The sequence below is a fragment of the Sabethes cyaneus genome, chromosome 1 (assembly GCF_943734655.1).
Source record: "Sabethes cyaneus chromosome 1, idSabCyanKW18_F2, whole genome shotgun sequence".
NCBI lineage: Eukaryota > Metazoa > Arthropoda > Insecta > Diptera > Culicidae > Sabethes > Sabethes cyaneus.
In genome coordinates this window covers 48,922,336-48,942,265 of record NC_071353.1, presented here as the reverse complement: position 1 = coordinate 48,942,265, position 19,930 = coordinate 48,922,336, and the positions used below count along the sequence as shown (strand labels likewise).

The following is a 19,930-nucleotide window of genomic DNA, read 5'->3' as shown; positions in this document are numbered from 1 at the left end:
CCGTGTCCATTTGGCGACGTTCAGCGATTGCGGCACCACCAAATTACCATAATATATGTCATATTTATTATTCCACAAAATTTTTCTATGATGGCTGTCTTGTCAAACAAAACGTGCATCTATTTCCTTCTACCTCGGGCCCAAATTAAATGCGATTATTAGAATATGAATGGTCATTTAAAAATGATCGCTATTTGCAGCTGTTATTCTGCAATATCCCCAATATATTACGCTATTGTTTAATATATTCTTTATTATATTGCTTATAATTCAAACACAGAAATGAAAAGGAAAAGAGGTGTTCTTGTACCTCTAGTTTAAGTTAACTTTGTTTAAAGGATCTCATCATATGCATTCTTCACGAGATTGAAACGTTGTTTAACCATTAGATCATTACACCGGCAGTGAAGTCCGTCGCACAAACAAGAGGATTTAATCAAATTTCGCCGGAAATGGTTTACACATTATTTTTGAACTAAAGACGAATCGCGGAAATTTTTCTGAACTCTAACTCAACACTTCAATTATTTAGAATTTCATGCTACCCAGGATTTGCTGTTCAAGGAATTTATTTGTGAAGATTTTTAAGCGCAATTTCTCTGCGATAAACGACCGGAACAGTTCATTTCGAAAATCTACTTCAGGAGCCTGCCAGTGGCGACCATCGTGTTGAATCAATCGAAAACTATTCCACAGCAACCTGTGCCCACCCACCGCGAACGTTTGGATGTCACCGTTCATTTTCTTTGATGAACCATAACGAAACGATTCTGAGGTTGATGAAAAGGGAAATAAGCAGTAGGTGTAAGGTAGCTTGGCAAGTACATGTTTCTAAACGATACGATTCAAAACCACTTGTGCACACAATTGTCGCCTAGAAGGAGAAAAATGTGTTTGTCTGGAAGGAAAAAAAATGAAAAAATAAATAAAAATATTTCCATTTAGTTCAATCATGCGGTAGCATTAGAATAATGAGCTACATCAGTCGGTCTCCGTTTTCACTCGACGCATGTTTCCATGCGATCTGCATTTCTGCTTAGTTTTCTAGGTGTACATGAGAACTTTCTCAATAGCGACGCGAGTGACCCTACATTATATTCTTCACAGGTCACACGTCTTAGCCGCTTTGTTCACCTTAGGACGGTAATATCCGGAACTACCACAATTTAGAAAGAAATACCGTCGTCATTACATCAGAGGGAATTATGTTTCATTAATAAACAGTCGTTATAGCAGAGCAGACCTTCATTCTCCAAACAAATCTTTTATATCCTTGTGTATGTTCCCGATAAAGAGTCATTGTTTATTGAAAACACAGTGTTCCACTGAGCAATGAATATTGCCGACCTAATTCCAATCGATCTTAGTAACGATCGCGACTACACGTCGACCAGCAATTCTTCCTTGGACGTTGAGGTGGATACCAGCAGTGAACAACAGCCGGTTTATCAGCAAAAGATGCATACCCTGACTAGTCGTCATAGTTTACCTTCAACTAGTGCAGTGATCGCAAGCAGTCCTAACGAAACGACACGTGTTTTGCGCTCGTCCAGCCGCACCCACTATGCGGATCCAATTCCGGAGAGTGTCCTGAAGTTGACTACGCTTCCCCCTTCAGCGCCGGATTCACTTCTACAGCTTCGTCACGGTAACAGTGCATCGTCCGTTCTTTCACTCAATTATGCCAAAGCAAGTGCAACCGATTGTGATCGAAATAATGGTGCAAATCAGTATCAAACTGTAGATATCAATGTGGAAAACTATGGCATCGCTCCCACCTCTAACAGCGGAAACTTTTATGCGGTGGGGGCAAACGTTTCCCAAAAAAGCAGCGAGAATGGTGATCTTTTTAACTCGTATGATTCTACTAACGTTTGGAGGAAACGGGCGCTTGAAATAGAAAAAGGTAATAACGTAGTTTTAAGCGCGTACTATAAATTCCGTATAATCAGTTTTTTAAATTGATTTTTTCGAGATCCCTTCGAAGTGGGTTTGATGGAATTTTTATTCTTAGTATTGTAGACCAAATATAGTATTTTTTTCTAAAAGTTGTTTGGTTTGTAACTACAACATACTGAAGAACTTTGTATAAAAAGACAAATTAAAAACATTTAAAAGCAATGAAACAATCGTGTGCAAGCTATTAAGCAGAAATGAGTTGTTATGCAAAAGCAAATGATGCGCGATTTTGCGATTTGCTAATTGTGGAAATTGTAAACAGGTGGTTTTTGTGGAAATCGTAATGGTGCAATGGTTGCTTAATTTAGAGGCCAGAAGCCGCAGGAAAATACATCACCAAGGTAGAAAGCTTGTTGAAAGATAAGAATTTTCGCTAAAATTTTCGCTAAAATAGTTTGAATCAATTGCAACGAATGGGTTGGACTTTTGCGGTGATGAAAGGTGGAGGGTTTTGCGGTGTCAATTGCGTATTATTGACGTCACAAGTAACAGAGGACCTCACTGTAGTCTTTAATAGTGCTCTTTGGTGATTGTTTTACCTTGTGGCGAATATGCGTGATTATTTCGGCAAGATGATGGTCATACAGAGTTGATGGCTCACCCTACTTCCGATGTGCTGCCCACTTTACACCGGTTGTAGATAGGTACCGTTCCTTTTTTCCATGTGTGGACTCATTACTGCGACCAGTATAGTTGATCTATTGTAATATCGCCCGGGTGTTTGCTGTATGACCTGCATTGCATTTCTTTTTGCTATAATCGCTATTGAGTGAGCGATACGCTTATTAAATTTATGCGTGCTTGTGTGTATTGGGGTTTACCCTTCCTTCAAAGCTTGATCTACTTTACCCACTTATTCCTCGCTGCCAGCACTATCCCATATTATAGTCGTCCCTGGCAAGGACTCATTCGTACCTCTGACCAGTACACTTAACTATAGGAGGGACATTTGCACTGTCAGGAGGCTTCAGTGGGTAAATATGTAGAATTCAGCATGGAGGAAACCCTTCCAACCGAATTTGGACCCCTAGAGAAAGTAATTTTACATTTATTGAAATAAAATATTTATTACCTTCTTTTGTTATGCAATTCATGCACGACTCTCTTTTAGAACAACTTACCTAAATGGCAAAGTGTTGTTGGGTCATCTATTTGTCGATAAAAATGTGCTATAGACATTTTTATTTACTATGTAGTTTTCATATTTTGGACCCTTTCACTTTATTTTAGACAGTGTCCAAAATGTATTTTGGACACGGCAAATATCAACGAATATATTTTGAACACTCTAAGCTTCATTCAACCAGGATGATAGTGCAGTCTTCTTTTAGTATTTAAATTCATTTAATATCAGAAATTTATCATGGGATGAGATCGTAAATTTGAATATAAAGTCAATCACGTCTTTATATGGTTTAAATCCGTTTTTTAATTATGCTTTTTTGGAAGACTTTTCAGCAAAATTTGATTACTGTAAATGAAATACCCTCCGTTTATCATGTAACATTACAGTTATCAAACTTCATGTTTATTGATTATATCGGACGTGAAATTTAAATATACGATTTAATATAGTTGAAACGTTAGCAAATATCCTCAGGCAGGAGGATAAAACATTCAAAATTTAATGTAAGCAAAGCCCTAATTATTGCATTCGTGGTATCGGATTCTTCGAAAAAATCCTATCGAGAAATACTTCCTTCTGCGTCCGATTGAATTACTGGAAACGTTTTCAGGGGAGTTAGAGCTCTAATTTGCAGCTCATTACCAGTCTCGATTCGCGAATCATTTTGTTCATGATACGGTATTTAGTGACAGGGCATTCCTTCCGAGCCATTTTCTTCACCCATTCAGCAAGCTCAAGTTCGTCAGCATGATCAAGTGCTGAAGCAGTTCCAGGTCTTGACAGGTTTTTGTATTGATTGCTTAGCCAAAACTTGATCGTCGATCTGGAAATACCGAACTGCCACACCGTTGCTGATTTTCTGCAAGCACTCATTATTTCCTCCGAGCGGACCACTCTACATGATTTTCTTGTATTTTGCATGATGTATTCCCTGATAAACAAGATATTTTAAATAATAAATTGTTATAAATATTCTTTTTACTTAAAATGCTTACGAATTCACCATCACTAATCGAAGAAATAGCATAGACGGGTACATTCAATTTTGCTTTTCCACTAAATCTCAAAAGGTAAACAAACTGCTGCCAGAAATCAAAATACAGGGGTGTCCAAAATCTGATGGTAAGAAAATTTTCACGTTACAATTTGGACACTATTTTTTGTGGTTTTAAATTAAAATCTTGAGAAGAAACCTTCGAAACCACGTAAAATACGTCTTTCAGAATAAAACTAACTGATTTCATTGGATTTAGCTATTAAAACCAAATCGAAAATGTGTTGCAGACATCGTTTCCTCTTCACCTACGTCGGATTGTGAGCGGTATATGGCAAAACATTTTGTGATTGTAAATTTTAGCTAAATATGTACAAGTAATTTAAAGTGATCCGAAAGCATTCAGGCTTAGAAAAGATTCCACAGAATATTATTACTGTAACAAAATAATCGAATTTTGCGCTGCTAAGTAGTAATGTGGCTAAATATGTTGAAAGGGTCCAATTCATGTAGGGGTCCAAATCAAGTTGGTTACCCTATATGGAGGGGCCTGAGAATAAATCCATGCTAAAGTCACTTGACATCTTGGCTTGATTCTACTAATATTCGAACCCACGATCACTCGCTTGTCAAAGCAGACTCGATAACCTTGCGGCTACGGCGCCCCCCACGGTTCCTTAATCTCTATGGGGCCTGGAGCATCATCTAAAGACATCTGAATATGAATCCCTCGAACGTTTCCCATTGGATTGTCGCTCAGCTACTGGCAAAATTTGATTGTAGTGCTAAGTTAGAAGTATTGTAATTTTAATAATACCGAAAATACAACTCACTTAAACGCTGCCTGTCGCTGACGCTATTGTCGAGAGTGGCCTAAAAAGTTACCATTCATTATTACCATTGTTGATTGTTTTCAGTTCGAAATTTCGTGAAGTCTCGTGATCCTCGAAATCTGAGATTAAATTTAAACAGCGTTATGTTTTTTGTATGCCAGAAGGCCATTGGGTGCCACTAAGACAGTCGTGGATCATTGGCGTAGCTAGGAAATTTCTCTGGAGGGGGCCTAGGGGTGCCTTCCAAAAAAAATTTCATTATGATCTTGTTACTCTAACTGTCACCGATAGCACAAAGTTTTGCAGGGAAATACAAGGTGGTTGGACTTTATGAGGGCCCGCGCAATTACTCTCCAGATGTTTACCATCACACTGATCTTGCAGAAATGTCGGGAGTACAACGTGTCCACGCATCACATCTTTATAGATTTCAAAGCAACATACGATACAGTCGATGGAGACTAGGTATGGCAGATAATGCACGAACACGGTTTTCCGCAACTGATCAGAGGTATATTGGATAGAGTGAAGTGTTTCGTGTACATCTTGGCGACACTGTCGAGTTCCTTTCAAACGCGGCGAGGGTTGATACATACATGATACATACATACAAGACTTTGACTCTCTTCAAAGGAAACAAACGCGTGCCTCCCGCGGACTGTAACAGTTGACGGCGACGAACTAGAAGTGGCAGATGAGTTCGTGTATTTGGGATCGCTGGTGATCACGGACAACAACACTAGTAAGGGGATTCAGCGGCGCAATTAAACGGGAAATCGGGCCTACTTTGGCCTTCGCGAAACGTTACAATCCAGAAGCATACGTCAATTTACCTTTAACCCAATCTTTTCCGCTTCGCGCTTTAGTCTGGTGTACTGTTCAGCCACCGCCACAGATGTTCTGCCGATAATATCCATGTCATCGGCAAAGCAGACGAATTGACTAGATTTGTTGAATATCGTGCCCCACGTGTTGATATCCGCTCGGTTCATAACACCTTGTAGCGCTATGTTGAACAGCAGGCATGAAAGACCATCACCTTGACGAAGCCCTCTGTGTGATTCGAATGAACTTGACAATCCACCCGAAATCCGAACACAGCACTGTGTACCATCCATTGTAGATTTAATCAGTTTGATGAGCTTCCTGGGGAAACTGTTCTCGTCCATGATTTTCCATAGCTCTTTCCGGTCGATGGTATCATATGCGGCTTTGAAGTCAACGAATAAATGATGCGTGGGAACTCTGTATTCACGGCCCTTTTGGAGGATTTGCCGCAGTGTAAATATTTGATCCGTTGTAGACCGACCTTCACCGAAGCCGGCTTGATAAGTTCCCACAAATCTATTCGCAATTGGTGATAGGCGGCGGAAAATGATTTGGGACAGCACTTTATAAGCGGCATTAAGAACGGTGATCGCTCGATAGTTCTCACAGTCCAACTTGTCGCCTTTTTTGTAAATCGGGCAGATAACCCCATTTTTCCACTCCTCTGGTAGCTGTTCCGTATCCCAAATTCTAACAATTAGTCGGTGCAGACAAACGGCCAGCTTTTCTGGTCCCATTTTAATAAGCTCCGCTCCGATGCCATCTTTTCCAGCTGACTTGTTGTTCTTTAGTTGCATGATGGCCTCTTTAACTTCGCCTATCGTTGGGGCTGGCACCTCTTCCCCGTTTGCTGCACCGTCGAAATCGCTTTCCCCGCCGCCATGGTTTTCCGCCTGGGCGCCATTCAGGTGTTCGTCGAAGTGCTGCTTCCACCTATCCGTCACCTCACGATCGTCTGTCAGAATACTGCCAGTCTTATCCCGACACATTTCGGCTCGCGGCAGAAAGCCTTTGCGGGATCCGTTCAGTTTCTGGTAGAACTTCCGCGTTTCCTGAGAACGATGCAGCCGCTCCAACTCTGCATATTCCTGCTCTTCCAGGTTGCGCTTTTTCTCCCGAAAGATTTGGTTTCGCTGCATCTTCTTCTGTTTGTGTCTTTCCACGTTCTGACGTGTGGCACTGCGCATCTCGGCCGCCCGCGCAGCGTTCTCCTCATCCATCACCCTCCTACATTCATCGTCAAACCAATCGTTCCGCTGATTCCGGGCCACATGCCCGATGGAGCTCTCCGCTACACTGCTGATGGCTGTTTTGATAGTGTTCCAACAGTCCTCGAGAGAGGCTTCGTCCAGCTCGTCCTCTTCCGGCAGCGCAGCTTCGAGTGAATGCGCGTAGTTTGCGGCGACGTCTGGCTGCTTCAGCCGCGCGAGATCTAACCGAGGCTGGCGTCGGTACCGAATGTTGTTCACAACGGAGAGTCTTGGGCGCATCTTAACCATCACTGGGTAGTGGTCCGAGTCAACGTTAGCGCTTCGATAGGATCTGACGTCGATAATGTCTGAGAAGTGCCGACTGTCGATCAAAACGTGGTCGATCTGTGATTCTGTCTGATTTGGTGACCTCCAGATGTACTTGTGATGGATTCTGTGCTGGAAAAAGGTACTACGTACGGCCATATTCTTGGAGGCGGCAAAGTCGATAAGTCTTAGGCCCATTTCATTGGCTCGCTGGTGTGCACTGAACCTTCCAATCACCGGTTTGTATTCCTCCTCCTGGCCGACCTGAGCATTGAAATCCCCGATGACGATCTTGATATCATGTTTTGGGCAGCGGTCGTATTCACTCTCCAACTGCGCGTAGAATTCATCCTTGTCGTCATCGATACTTCCGAGGTGAGGGCTGTGCACGTTGATGATGCTTATGTTGAAGAATCGGCCCTTGATTCTCAACCTGCACATTCGAGGATTGATTGGCCTCCACCCAATCACCCGTTTTCGCATCTCGCCCATCACTATGAAAGCTGTACCCAGCTCGTGTGTGTTGCCGCAGCTCTGGTAGATGGTATGTCCATCTCTGAACGTACGTACCGTTGAGCTCTTCCAGCACACCTCCTGCAGCGCTACGACGTCGAACTTTCGGCTCTTCAATACGTCGGAGAGCACTCGAGTGCTCCCTTGGAAGTTGAGAGATCGGCAGTTCCACGTCCCGAGTTTCCAATCCATAGTCCTTTTTCGTCGCGTGGGTCTATTCCGATTGTTCCAGTAAGAATATATTTGTTCTTCGTTCCGTGCTTTAGTATTTTTCGTGGTGACGGCTTGCAAAGCCTGCTACACCAACCCCCTGTTTCGCCGGAGGGCCAACGAAGCTCGAAAGAGCCCTCCTTTCCTGTCAGCATACGACTTTGGCTTCCACCGGGGTTGGTTACCCGATCTCCACCAAAGTTATCCCGGCTGGTACCTCGAGGAGGTAGGAATAGGAGTTGCTGAATAAGAGGCTATGGACCACTGTAGGGTCTATTTTATGCCTACACGTGCACAAGGCACCGACGGTACGCATTATTCAACCGTTTACCAGCCAAGTAATTGAGGTAATTTGGTGTATATCCATAAAGGGGATTAGCAATGAGAGGCACTTGATTTTTTTTATTACGTAGGAGGGCGACAAGGGGTACCCATGATTTGCTATGTCAATAATTTTGGCTATTTTGAACCGATTTGGATGAAACTAGTGGCATTTGATTCGTACATTTACCTACTGTTTTACCCGACTCACTGCGAATATGTGTATTATTGAAATAAAACGTAACCATACGTTTTATTCGTTTATAACGCATATGCAGTTAATATCGATAACAAACGATTTTTTATAAGTTGTGCTTTGTTATTGCATTTAATTTGTAAAAAGTTGCATAAATAGCAATTCAGTTTCACAATACAATTATTGCGTACTACTGGCACATGAAATATAACGTTTAAGTACGTTATTTGATCACTAAGATCAAAATTAACGATATTTTCGATACAAGGGCGATTTTTCGAAACGGTAAACGGTACGCACGAGTTTTCAAAAAGCTAAAAAATTTGCGCAAAACTTTTCTGCAGTTTACAAAAGAAGAACACTGATAAATGATAATAAAGCATATACAAGCTGCAGACGTTTTGGAACTGGCAGAAAATGTCGCCCGCAACGGTCGACCGCAACGGCGAAAAGTTCAACTTTTCCCTCGTTGCCTGTGTTATTATGGTATTAACTAAGCAAGAAAATATAATAAACTCTTCAATCGTTATGTGATCCTTAAAAGGACCAATCGTTTGATTATCATAACTCTAGCTTGCAATAAACTTGCACTAACGCACCTAACGTAATTCTCTGTTCGGTAAATTGGAGTACCGATAACTGCTAACCAGGCACGGCTTGTTGCAACGGACCAGCCGGAAAGCCTCAGTAGCTATGCGATCGACGAAGCCGTTCGTGTATGGTCATGAGTCACGATGAAATATCAGGCCAGGTGGCCAACTGTAAGTGACGTGGCATAATTCTGGCCGTTTTGTTGTCGCGAACCGCATATTTCCTGCCAATTCCAGAACTTCAGCAGCCAGATATTCCATCACGGCAGCGATAGGAGTGCAACAGCTCCAACAGGCTCAGCATACTTTCCTTTCCTCAACAGCCGACGAACACGACCAACTGACGACGATGTGCACCGTAAGGCAAACAATGTTTCAAATACAACCTTTAAAATTATGCCACGGATGTGACTCGAAAGCTGCCTGTCTGGTGTATCGTAAGCTAGCTGCTTGCCGATGTGTCGCCAACGAGAGCCGCTAATCGACTGACGATGCGCAGTAAAAGGCATAGCAGCCAAAACCATATCGTTCACTGGCGGATGAGTCGATGAATTCTTCGGTTTGATGGCGTCTCGCTTGGTGAATTTGGATGTCTTCGTTGCCTTATCCGGGGAAGCTGCAACAGCTAAAGCTCAACAATTTTTGATCGGATTCTATAGGGCGTAAATTATGATTGTATTGAATTAAGGAAGCTTAACCCATAGCTCACATCATATATATTTTTGTCATCCGTGCTAGGGAAGCACTGGCGTGGGAAGGCAAAAATATGAAAATAATTCAATTTTTTATAGACGCGCATTGAAAATTAATAGTTTTCTATATTTTCCAAATTGATTTTCCGATCAACTGATGTAAATATCTTGGAAATCCATTGAAAATTGACTGACTTATACGCCGATGCGTGAAGACGCATTTCCACTTTGATGACGTCATTTCTAACAACCAATCACGAAGCGAGAATTCAGGTACAACATAAGTTCATTATTTCCAATTTTTCAATAATTTAACATCAAGAATTCGTACTTTTCTTCATTTGGGCCAATTCTTAGAAGATGTTCCAATCGATTGGTGTAAGAATATTGAAAATCGATCGGGAAACCACTAAGCTATTAGCGTTCAAAACCAAAATTTGAGTATTGAGCTTATAAAAATCCCAATTCAGAGGATCTGCTGTTCATTGGCGTGGAGAAATCCTAACAGTGTACCACAGTATGCCGACGATTATTTCTTGATAAGAATGAGTCCTATTCTCGCACAGTCATCTCATTCCACCTTACAGTCCCCATGGACTTGTATAATCACAGAGGTGATTGGAGTTGGGTCGGTCTCTGAATCTCCAACTCTCAGGTAATTTTTCAAATAGACCTATGTGACAATGAGAGATTCTCTTCGTGTCTCCTCTCTTCCTCTTCGGGCCCCTGATTTGAGTAATTACTGTTGAATTTACAAAAATTATACATATACATTTATTATAAATTACAGATTATAAGAAGTCGGCATGCGACCGAGAAAGAACACGAATGCGAGATATGAATCGTGCCTTCGACTTATTACGCTCAAAGTTACCTCACTCCAAGCCATCCGGAAAAAAGTATTCCAAAATTGAGTGTTTGAGGTACAATGAATGCTATTTGAATTTTTATAAACATAATTGATAAATTTATTTTTAGGTTAGCAATAAAATATATTCGGCATTTGAAACGAGAACTGAACTATCCAACTACGCCATCACCACAGGTTGCTGAATTCTACTACGATGTTCCGATATATACCCAGCCTTCCCCAGTGCCGCCTGCAGTAGCACCAGCAACAATCCTAAATATGGATTCCAATAATAATTCTCTAAACCAAACGCCGGCTTCTCAGCAGAGTTCACAATGGTTTATCACGAGTAACGCCGATGGCTATAGCTACTACTATTTACCGTAGTAGGAAGTAAAACTATTGTTCCTTCTTTTTGTAAACAACAATTAAATGATTGGTCAATTGCGTATTACTAGTTTCCATATCAGTCGAAACTTGCATTGTTCCATCATCGAGCAACTTGAAGTTCTTTTTAATCAAATTAACAGCCGGGTCTTTCGCAAACGACATCCGGCTAATCGATTTCGATTCTAACTCTAGTGAATTCTCCTTTGCTAGACCTTCTTCCAATACTGTAAGACCAAAATTATGAGAAACCATAAACGCTAGTTGGTTTGTTCCTGGTTTCACTCGTAAGAAACCCGATTCCAAATGCATAGGCGCTCCGGACACAGGGTGACGGGAACGAGCTTCATAATTCAACAGTGGTTGTCCCAGTGATTCGAACTTCATTATCTCATGATAAGTAAAATCTTTAATAGTTGGAAAATGCCCTTTGGCAATTGTGGATTCCCACGTTCCGATGAGCCACTGGATTGGTTTCAAGGCTTCATGCACTTTTGCCATTGTCGCTGGAAAAAAGTAAATAAATTAAACGGTTGACATAAATAAGTTTTTGCACTAACAGTAGTAGCACCACACAGTAAACGAACAGGAAACGGTTTTCCAGTTATTTCAATTGAATTGAAAAAATAACGGTACAATGTGTACTATAATTTGTATGTACTACTAAGCAGCAAAAATGAAGTGAAGATGAACCAAATAAATTGAAACCAAAGTACTAACAAGAAAGTAGTAAATAGCAGAAATGCCAAATGTTTGACGTTTGACATATAACACATATAACCAAGGTGAAGACTTTTAAATAGTTGCACAACGAATACCTACAATACTTTGACTATCGACAAGCCGGGAAGAAAGGTTGATCCTGGCAGACATTTTATGCATAATAATAATCCTCAAAAGAATAAATAATCAATCTCCGAATAACTCGACTGTTTCATTTTGAATCTAAAGTAAATCGAGTTTATAAAAAAACAAAAATTTGTGATTATACAAATGTACAAATGTATGGCAGCTCTGCTGCGAACCGGACAGAATTTTATTGTGAAAGCCAGCGACAGCCGAGAGCCCAATGTGATATATACAGGTGTGGCAATGTCGATTAAGTGGTGTTGATGCAATGAAGAAATTTCATCATGGTGTGGATGGAATCGTAAATCGACCAATCACGATGAAGCTTGACGTCAAACTCCAAAAACAAACCCCATTGTCCGACGCGGTTTGTTTTTGTAGTTTGATGTCGTTTTCTGATTTTTCGCTACTAATACCATCAAATGTCTTCATCTGCCACACCTTTTCAAACCTCATTGCCGAGAGCCGACAGCTTTCAGTTAGTCCGCGACAAAACAAGACTGATGGGTGATTTATAGCCAATGTGATATATACAGGTGCGGCAATGTTGGTAAAGTGGTGGTATGCGACATTCTGAAAATTAAAGCCAGATGGCCAAATTGAAGAAAAAAAAGTTTTCCTAAAAAACGCTGGTCTAATAAGCCAGTCGCCGTATGTTCGAATCTCGGCTGGGAGAGTCCTGTATTCTAACAGCTGGTAGCGAAGTCTGTCGTATAAAAATAGAAGGTCAAATTTCGATAACGGAATTAGCACCACAGAGAACAAATTAACAGGCTCGAGGGAAGTAATCGATTTTTTGTGTGTAAAATCTGTAAAATCTGTAGTTTGCCAAACGCATAAAAAAATATCCATGTAGGGGAGTGTCGCCACGTTGGTTGGGTGGGTGGGCCACGTTTTGGAATTCGCCCATAACTTTCGTTTCAAAAGGAATTTTGGAAATCTAAATGCATCGTTGCAAAAGTCTAAGAATAAGGTATATTTGCGGAAAGTTTTGAACTGATTACTTGAAAAATAAAAAAGTTATAGGCATTTACGTGAAGACAAAATATGTTGTCATAGTTGGACCATGTTGTGCAGGTTGGGCCACCGCAGAAAATCTAAGACATACGCATTGAAATTCTATATAGAAACATGAAAAAAAGGAATTCCGTGAACAACGACTCATATAGGTACAAATACCTTATTTCTAATTGCATTTTTGCGAAATTTTGGCGATCTTGTAAAATCTATATGTGGTGACCACCCTCGAGTACAACCCTGACAGAACAGCTGCTGGCAGTGTTCTGATTAGTAAAATAAAGATTCAGTTTCTAGTTTGACTGTCGAACCGTTCACCTCACGTGTTATCAGTACCGTATATCACAGTTTCCCTAAGTTTATCCTCACGGTGTTTGAAGGAACATATTAGTGGCGACGAGTGTAAAATTTTGGAAAAATCGCGTGTGAATAGTTTTTTTCGACAGTACCTAGTGTTTTTCCTGGAAGATTTTCCAGTGTTCTGCTGTTTGCGCCGTGCGCTAAGTTTGCCGGTAAATTGAGTTTGCAGCTTGGTTTGCAGTGAAGTGTTTCCCAGCGTTTTGGTTTGCTGGAGGTGTTTTCTGGTAAAGTGAAAAACAAGATTAAAAAAAGTAAATCTGTTTGCCCCGCCGTTAGTTTATGCGGAGTGCTGTTTGAAAAGAAAAAAAAGCGGTCTTTTTAGTTTTTCCGCAAGTGCAGTGTTTTGCCGTTGAGTTGGTTTGGTTTGTTTGGTTTGCCAATACACAGGTTTGAGTCAACGGTCACGTAAGTTTTTGCATGGTTTTAATTCTGATGAGTTTAGAATTTGTTTTAGTTTGCATGCTATAAAGTGCGTTTGTAAGCCTTTTCTTTTGTTTAGCACACAGAGAAGACGCTTCTTTTTGTTTCTACCGTGATTGGTTTGGCAAAAGAACCATTTTGTATTTGCCAAAAGTTGCACTAACATAATCAAACCGCAGCATTTTCGTTTCGCTGACAAGTTTCGGTTAATGCAACATTGATACCATTCAGCGACGGTAAAGTTTTCATTCATTCGTTTGCAATTTGCACTACATACCAACAGTTTCACCGTTTGCTTGTGTTGATCGTTCCCGCACAAAACGGAATACGAAAAGATTTATTGTTTATCGCGCTTGCTTTGAGTTGTGTGTGGAGATCAAGTTCGGTTTGTTTTGATTTGATCTCTAGTTTTACACTGATAAAAATAGCATTGTAGTTTCGCGAATAAAAATTAAATATTTTTGTGAATTTATTTTATTTTATTTTTGTTTTTGTTTTTCACATTTTGTCAAGTATGCCGCTAGTAAATCAGATTGAGCCGTACGTTCCCGGCACAATTCCGTTCGCGCAGTTTCTGGAGCAACTAGAGTGGGTGTTCGCGCACCACAAGGTGACGGATCCGGTTGAGCAAAAAGTATCGTTTTTGGCTTCATGCAGTAGGGAAGTTTATAGTGATATAAAACTTCTTTTCCCTGGCAAGGATTTGAAGCTTTTGTCGTTTAAAGAAATTACTGATGCTCTGCGGAAGCGGTATGACAAAACGGAAAGCGATCTGATCCAGCGTTTTAAGTTCTACAAACGCAACCAAGAACCGAATGAAAAAGCTGTGGATTTCATATTAGCTGTCAAGCTCCAGGCAGAATTGTGTGAATTCGGAGCGTTTAAGGATATGGCGATCCGCGATAAATTGGTTTGCGGAATTAGCGACGAAGATCTGCAGAAAAGATTGTTTGACGAGGACAATCTAACCTTAGCAAAAACGGAGACAATAATTACTAACGCCGAATCAGCGGAAGAGATAGTGAAGATAATCTCGAAAGATTCCAGTTCGCGACGTACGAGCGTGTTAAACCGACTTGGAGATCGGGACAGTCGTGTTGATGTTCGAGATCGCTCACGTGGACGGAGTCGTCAGCCTAGCAGAAGAAGAAGTAGGAGTCGCTCAGTACCGTTTGACAGGAAAAATCGTTCCACTTCAAGGCATCGTAATTTGTTTTGCAATTTCTGTCGTAGGAGTGGCCATACAAGGCGTTTTTGCTACGATTTGAAAAGCAAGAGGAAGACAGTTAAGTTTGTCGATTCTCCAGCAGCTAAACCCAAGTTGACCGATTACCAGAAGAGTTTGAGGCGTCGATTGAATCGTTTACGTTGACGGCTTGCGGTTAAGAATGGAGGTCGATTGTGGTGCTGCAGTTTCCGTCATCAGTTTGGAGATGTACGAGGGAGAATTTGACCATATTCCTTTGGAAACTTGCGACAAGAAATTGGCAGTGATTAACGGTAGTCGTTTGAAGGTGGAAGGACAAATTACAGTCCGTGTTGAGTTTAACGGACAGAGGAAAACTGTTGAGCTAGTTGTTTTGAGGAGCGGTAGTGACTTCACTCCTTTGCTTGGACGAGATTGGTTGGATTTGTTTATTCCTGACTGGAGGAGAGCGTTTGGAAACAGCATCCATCAACTGGTATTTTGCCCGGACCAGATTGTTTCTGAGTTACAGAGTAAGTTTGCCAATGTTTTTGATAAATCTCTATCAACGCCAATTAAAGGGTTTGAGGCAGATCTTGTTTTGAAAGATTATAAACCGGTGTTTAAGCGTGCTTATGACGTTCCATACAGGTTGCGAGATAAGGTTTTACAGCATCTCGAAAGCTTAGAAAAAGATGGCGTCATAACACCAGTAGATGCAAGTGAATGGGCATCTCCGGTAATTCAAGTTGTTAAAAAAGATGGTAGCATTAGGATGGTTATTGATTGTAAAGTTTCTATTAATAAAGTTTTGGTTCCTAATGTTTATCCGCTACCACTCACACAAGATTTGTTCGCCTCTTTGGCTGGCGCGAAGGTTTTCTGTTCTCTAGATCTGGCTGGTGCGTATACACAATTGTTATTGTCAAACAGGTCAAAGAAAATTATGGTGATAAATACGATCAAAGGTTTGTTTACGTATAATCGTTTGCCACAGGGTGCTTCTTCAAGTGCAGCTATATTTCAACGGATCATGGATCAGGTTTTGAAAGGTATCGATGGAGTTTACTGTTACTTAGATGATGTTTTGATAGCAGGCAAGGACAACTCAGACTGTGTACGAAAGCTTAATTTGGTGTTAGAGCGTCTTTCTAATGCCAATATTAAAGTTAATATGCAAAAATGCAAATGGTTTGTCTCAAGTTTGCCATTCTTGGGTCACATTTTGTGCGACGGAGGTTTGTTGCCGTGCCCGGAAAAGGTCGAGACGATTCGGAAAGCGAAAGTTCCGAACAATGTTTCTGAGCTAAAGGCATTTTTGGGTTTGGTAAATTACTACGGGAAGTTCATACCCAACTTGTCCTCACGCCTTAGCTGTCTGTATCGTTTACTAAAGAAAGACGTTAAGTTTGTCTGGAGCTCGGAATGTAGCCGAGTGTTTGAGGAATGTAAGCAAGCATTGTTGAGTTCAAAACTGTTGGAGTTTTATGATCCGAGTAAACCTGTTGTCGTTGTAACAGACGCATGTAGCTACGGGTTAGGTGGAGTGATTGCTCATCAGATCAAGAATGAAGAGAGGCCTATTAGTTTTGCTTCCTTCAGTTTAACAAATGCACAAAAATCCTACCCAATTTTACATTTAGAAGCGTTGGCAGTTGTTAGCACCATAAAAAAGTTTCACAAGTTTCTCTTTGGCAAGAAGTTTACTGTGTATACAGATCATAAACCGTTGATTGGTATTTTTGGAAAGGAAGGAAAAAATACGTTGTTTGTGACGCGTCTGCAGAGATATGTAATGGAACTGAGTATCTACGATTTTGACATTGTTTACAGACCGTCAGCAAAAATGGGCAATGCTGATTTTTGCTCAAGATTCCCTCTTCCAGAAAACGTACCCGTTGCTTTGCAAAATGAATTTATAAAAAGTTTAAATGTATCCAATGAGTTTCCGCTAGATCATGCGTTGATTGCAAGTGAATCACGAAAAGACTCGTTTTTGCAGCAAATTTTTAACTACATGAAGCATGGTTGGCCGCAGAATTTAGATCGCAGTTTAGCCAATGTTTATGCGCAACACCAAGACCTGGAAGAAGTTGAAGGTTGTTTATTGTACCAAGATCGTGTCGTTATTCCTGCTAGTTTACAAAAGCAAGTACTGCGTTTATTGCATAAAAATCACTCAGGAATAACCAAAATAAAGCAGATGGCCAGAAGGACAGTTTACTGGCATGGCATGAGTGTTGACATCGAAGATTTCGTAAAAACTTGTAGAGTGTGCTGCCAGATGAATGCAATTCCAAAGCAAGTTCCGCATTCTAACTGGATTCCTACCACAAAACCGTTTGCCCGCATCCATGCGGACTTCTTTTATTTCGACAAGAAAGTTTTCCTGGTCATTGTAGACAGTTTCTCCAAATGGCTTGAAGTTGAGTACATGAAGTTTAGTACTGATGCCAGGAGTGTAAAGTCGAAGTTTATCAGCGTTTTTGCTAGATTTGGGTTACCGGACGTAGTTGTTACGGACGGAGGACCACCGTTTAGCTCTAAAGAACTGATTGATTTTTTTCAGACACATGGTATCAAGGTTATGAAGAGCCCGCCGTATAACCCGTCCAGCAATGGACAAGCAGAGCGCATGGTAAGAGTGGTAAAAGAAGGTTTGAAAAAGTTTCTGTTGGATCCAGAGATGGCAAGGCTAAGTATGGAAGATATGGTGTCATATTTTTTGTTTGGTTACAGGAACACATGTTTGGAGGATAACAGTTCGTTTCCTTCTGAAAAGCTGTTTAGTTTTAAGCCCAAGACGCTGTTGGATTTGATCCATCCTAGGAATAGTTTTAGAAATCATCTGACGAAGAGAGAGTCTATGAATAAACCTGTATATAGTAACAAAGCCAAACAACACCCAAAGTGTGACTGGATTGATAAGTTGCGCCCAGGAGATCTAGTTTATTATAAAAATTTTAGACCAACTGACATTCGACGATGGTTAGAAGCTAAATTTCTAAAACGTGCTTCTTTAAACACATTTCAGGTTTCCGTCGGAGGTCGGGTTTATCTGGCGCACCGCAATCAGCTGAAGCTGTTTGGCTCCCGCAAGAATCGTTACGGTTTGATTTTTGCGAGGGATGAGGAGATTAGTAGTAACCGAAAACGAGCACGTGACGATGACGATGAAGGCGTTGACGACGATGCTGACGATTTTCTCGGTTTCGCAGCAGATTCGTTTATTTACCGAGGAACTGACGATCATCCCAAGGTTTGTGATTCGAGAGGTGGAAGTGTTGTAACAAGTTTACCACCTGAGGAAGTAGATCCCCAGGAAGGCCCATCTACGCGGCAGTGGTCGCAATCGAAGCCATCGAATCCATCGTCGAGTTCCAGTGTACAGCCGAGGAAAATACGTCGCTCCAATACATCGAAGCAATCGAGTTTAGCGTCGAAATCAAAGCGTCATCCGTCGAGAGTACGACGTTCAACTAGATCACAGTGTTCAAAGAAAAATTCTGATTTTATATACTATTGATGAAACATCAAATCGTGTTTTTAGTTTGTGGCAGTGAAGTTTCGCCACTATCAAATGTTTTTTTATAAATAATACGCGGCAGTTTAGTTTAACCGCAATCTGAATTGTACGACAGTTTTGGCAGTGAAGTTTGGCCAATTTCAAATGTAAAGTAAATGTTTTAACAAAAAGGGGGAGAACTGTGGTGACCACCCTCGAGTACAACCCTGACAGAACAGCTGCTGGCAGTGTTCTGATTAGTAAAATAAAGATTCAGTTTCTAGTTTGACTGTCGAACCGTTCACCTCACGTGTTATCAGTACCGTATATCACAGTTCCCTAAGTTTATCCTCACGGTGTTTGAAGGAACATATTACTATATTGCTACAATCGCCTTTTCCGAAGTGTACCACTACATTGAAAAAAAAACAACAAAAATTTAGGGTTTTATCGTATTAAATTTGCTTTATTTCATCCCATTTTACGTGACTGACATTCTCTAGCGATTAATGCGCTTCTGCGCATAAAATTATGGTGGCCCAACCATGACTACTAAAGTGGCCCGACCTTTACAAATAGCGCTTTTCTAGTATTTCACCTAAGCCTTCCCTAAGCCTCAAGTAAGGTGTTTACTGGAGGGGATTTTTCTATAATCTCCGTATGCAGCACAACACACTTCATACATTCTCAAAATTTATCTCGTTAATTGCATTTAATGAATCATTTCTTGAAGAAAAGTTCACTGCGCCTGGAAAACTTTTTTTGTAAGATTTAGTTACTGAATTCAGTACGGGTGTTTTGAATACACGATTGAAACTCACAATATTCTGAAAAGTTAGTTATCACAGTAAGAAGTTTTACCACAGAGAACAGATCAACAGGCTCGAAGGAAGTAATCGATTTTTTGTGTGTAAAATCTGTCGGTAGCGCCCTCCAGAAATAGTTTGCCAAACGCATCAAAAAATATCCATGTACCTTTATCAATATTTCTTTGTGCTGGAGTTACATAGCAGCGATGGCAGCGACATCAAGATTTAGTTTGCCACTTACTGCTCGAGGGGTGCTCTATTGAAGGATTACTCGTAGATTACATAAAAACCTTTTACACACTTTTTGTCAATTACCTGGTAGTCTGTTCTCTGTGGTTTTACAATGGTTGTATCATAGATATCATGAGTTACCAAAACTGTAAAATCGTGATGGCCCGACCATAACAGTGGCCCGACGATAACGACAATACCCTACCTTTATCAATATTTCCTTGTGCTGGAGTTACATAGCAGCGATGACAGCGACATCAAGATTTAGTTTGGCACTTACTGCCTGAGGGGTGCTCCATTGAAGGATTACTCGTAGATTACATAAACACCTTTTACACACTGTCAATTACCTGGTAGTCGGAATCGGAATATAAAGAAATCGATATCGGAAAATAAAGAAATATGAAGAAATGGTTGCCCGGGCTGCCACATGCATACATAAATCTAATCCTAGATCTAATCTAATCTTTTAAATAACACAAATAGTTCATGGAGTATGTACTTTAACAATCAGGAACATTACTGGCATTAGTTTTC

The 19,930-nt window shown here is 40.8% G+C and overlaps 2 protein-coding genes across 2 annotated transcripts; one reads left to right on the top strand and one right to left on the bottom strand.

Annotated features, from left to right (window-relative positions):
- The first annotated feature begins 977 nt into the window (after nt 1-977).
- LOC128742834 (uncharacterized) lies at nt 978-11,078 on the top strand. The gene is made up of 3 exons (XM_053839315.1): nt 978-1,906; nt 10,570-10,702; nt 10,758-11,078. Exons 1-3 carry the CDS (start codon nt 1,333-1,335, stop codon nt 11,014-11,016), a joined length of 966 nt encoding a protein of 321 aa, XP_053695290.1. The 5' UTR covers nt 978-1,332; the 3' UTR covers nt 11,017-11,078.
- On the bottom strand, nt 10,591-11,517 carry LOC128742844 (peroxynitrite isomerase THAP4-like). Its single transcript, XM_053839328.1, has one exon. The coding sequence runs from the start codon at nt 11,515-11,517 to the stop codon at nt 11,029-11,031; it is 489 nt and encodes a 162-aa protein (XP_053695303.1). The 3' UTR covers nt 10,591-11,028.
- Nucleotides 11,518-19,930: the final 8,413 nt, after the last annotated feature.

What these genes read in the sequence shown, in the direction of transcription:
- LOC128742834 (XM_053839315.1), top strand. Translation starts at nt 1,333, where the DNA reads ATGAATATTGCCGACCTAATTCCAATCGATCTTAGTAACGATCGCGAC. An exon ending in GGCGCTTGAAATAGAAAAAG is followed by an intron (nt 1,907 to 10,569) that starts GTAATAACGTAG and finishes TATAAATTACAG; the next exon opens with ATTATAAGAAGTCGGCATGC. An exon ending in TCCAAAATTGAGTGTTTGAG is followed by an intron (nt 10,703 to 10,757) that starts GTACAATGAATG and finishes ATTTATTTTTAG; the next exon opens with GTTAGCAATAAAATATATTC.
- LOC128742844 (XM_053839328.1), bottom strand. Translation starts at nt 11,517, where the DNA reads ATGGCAAAAGTGCATGAAGCCTTGAAACCAATCCAGTGGCTCATCGGA.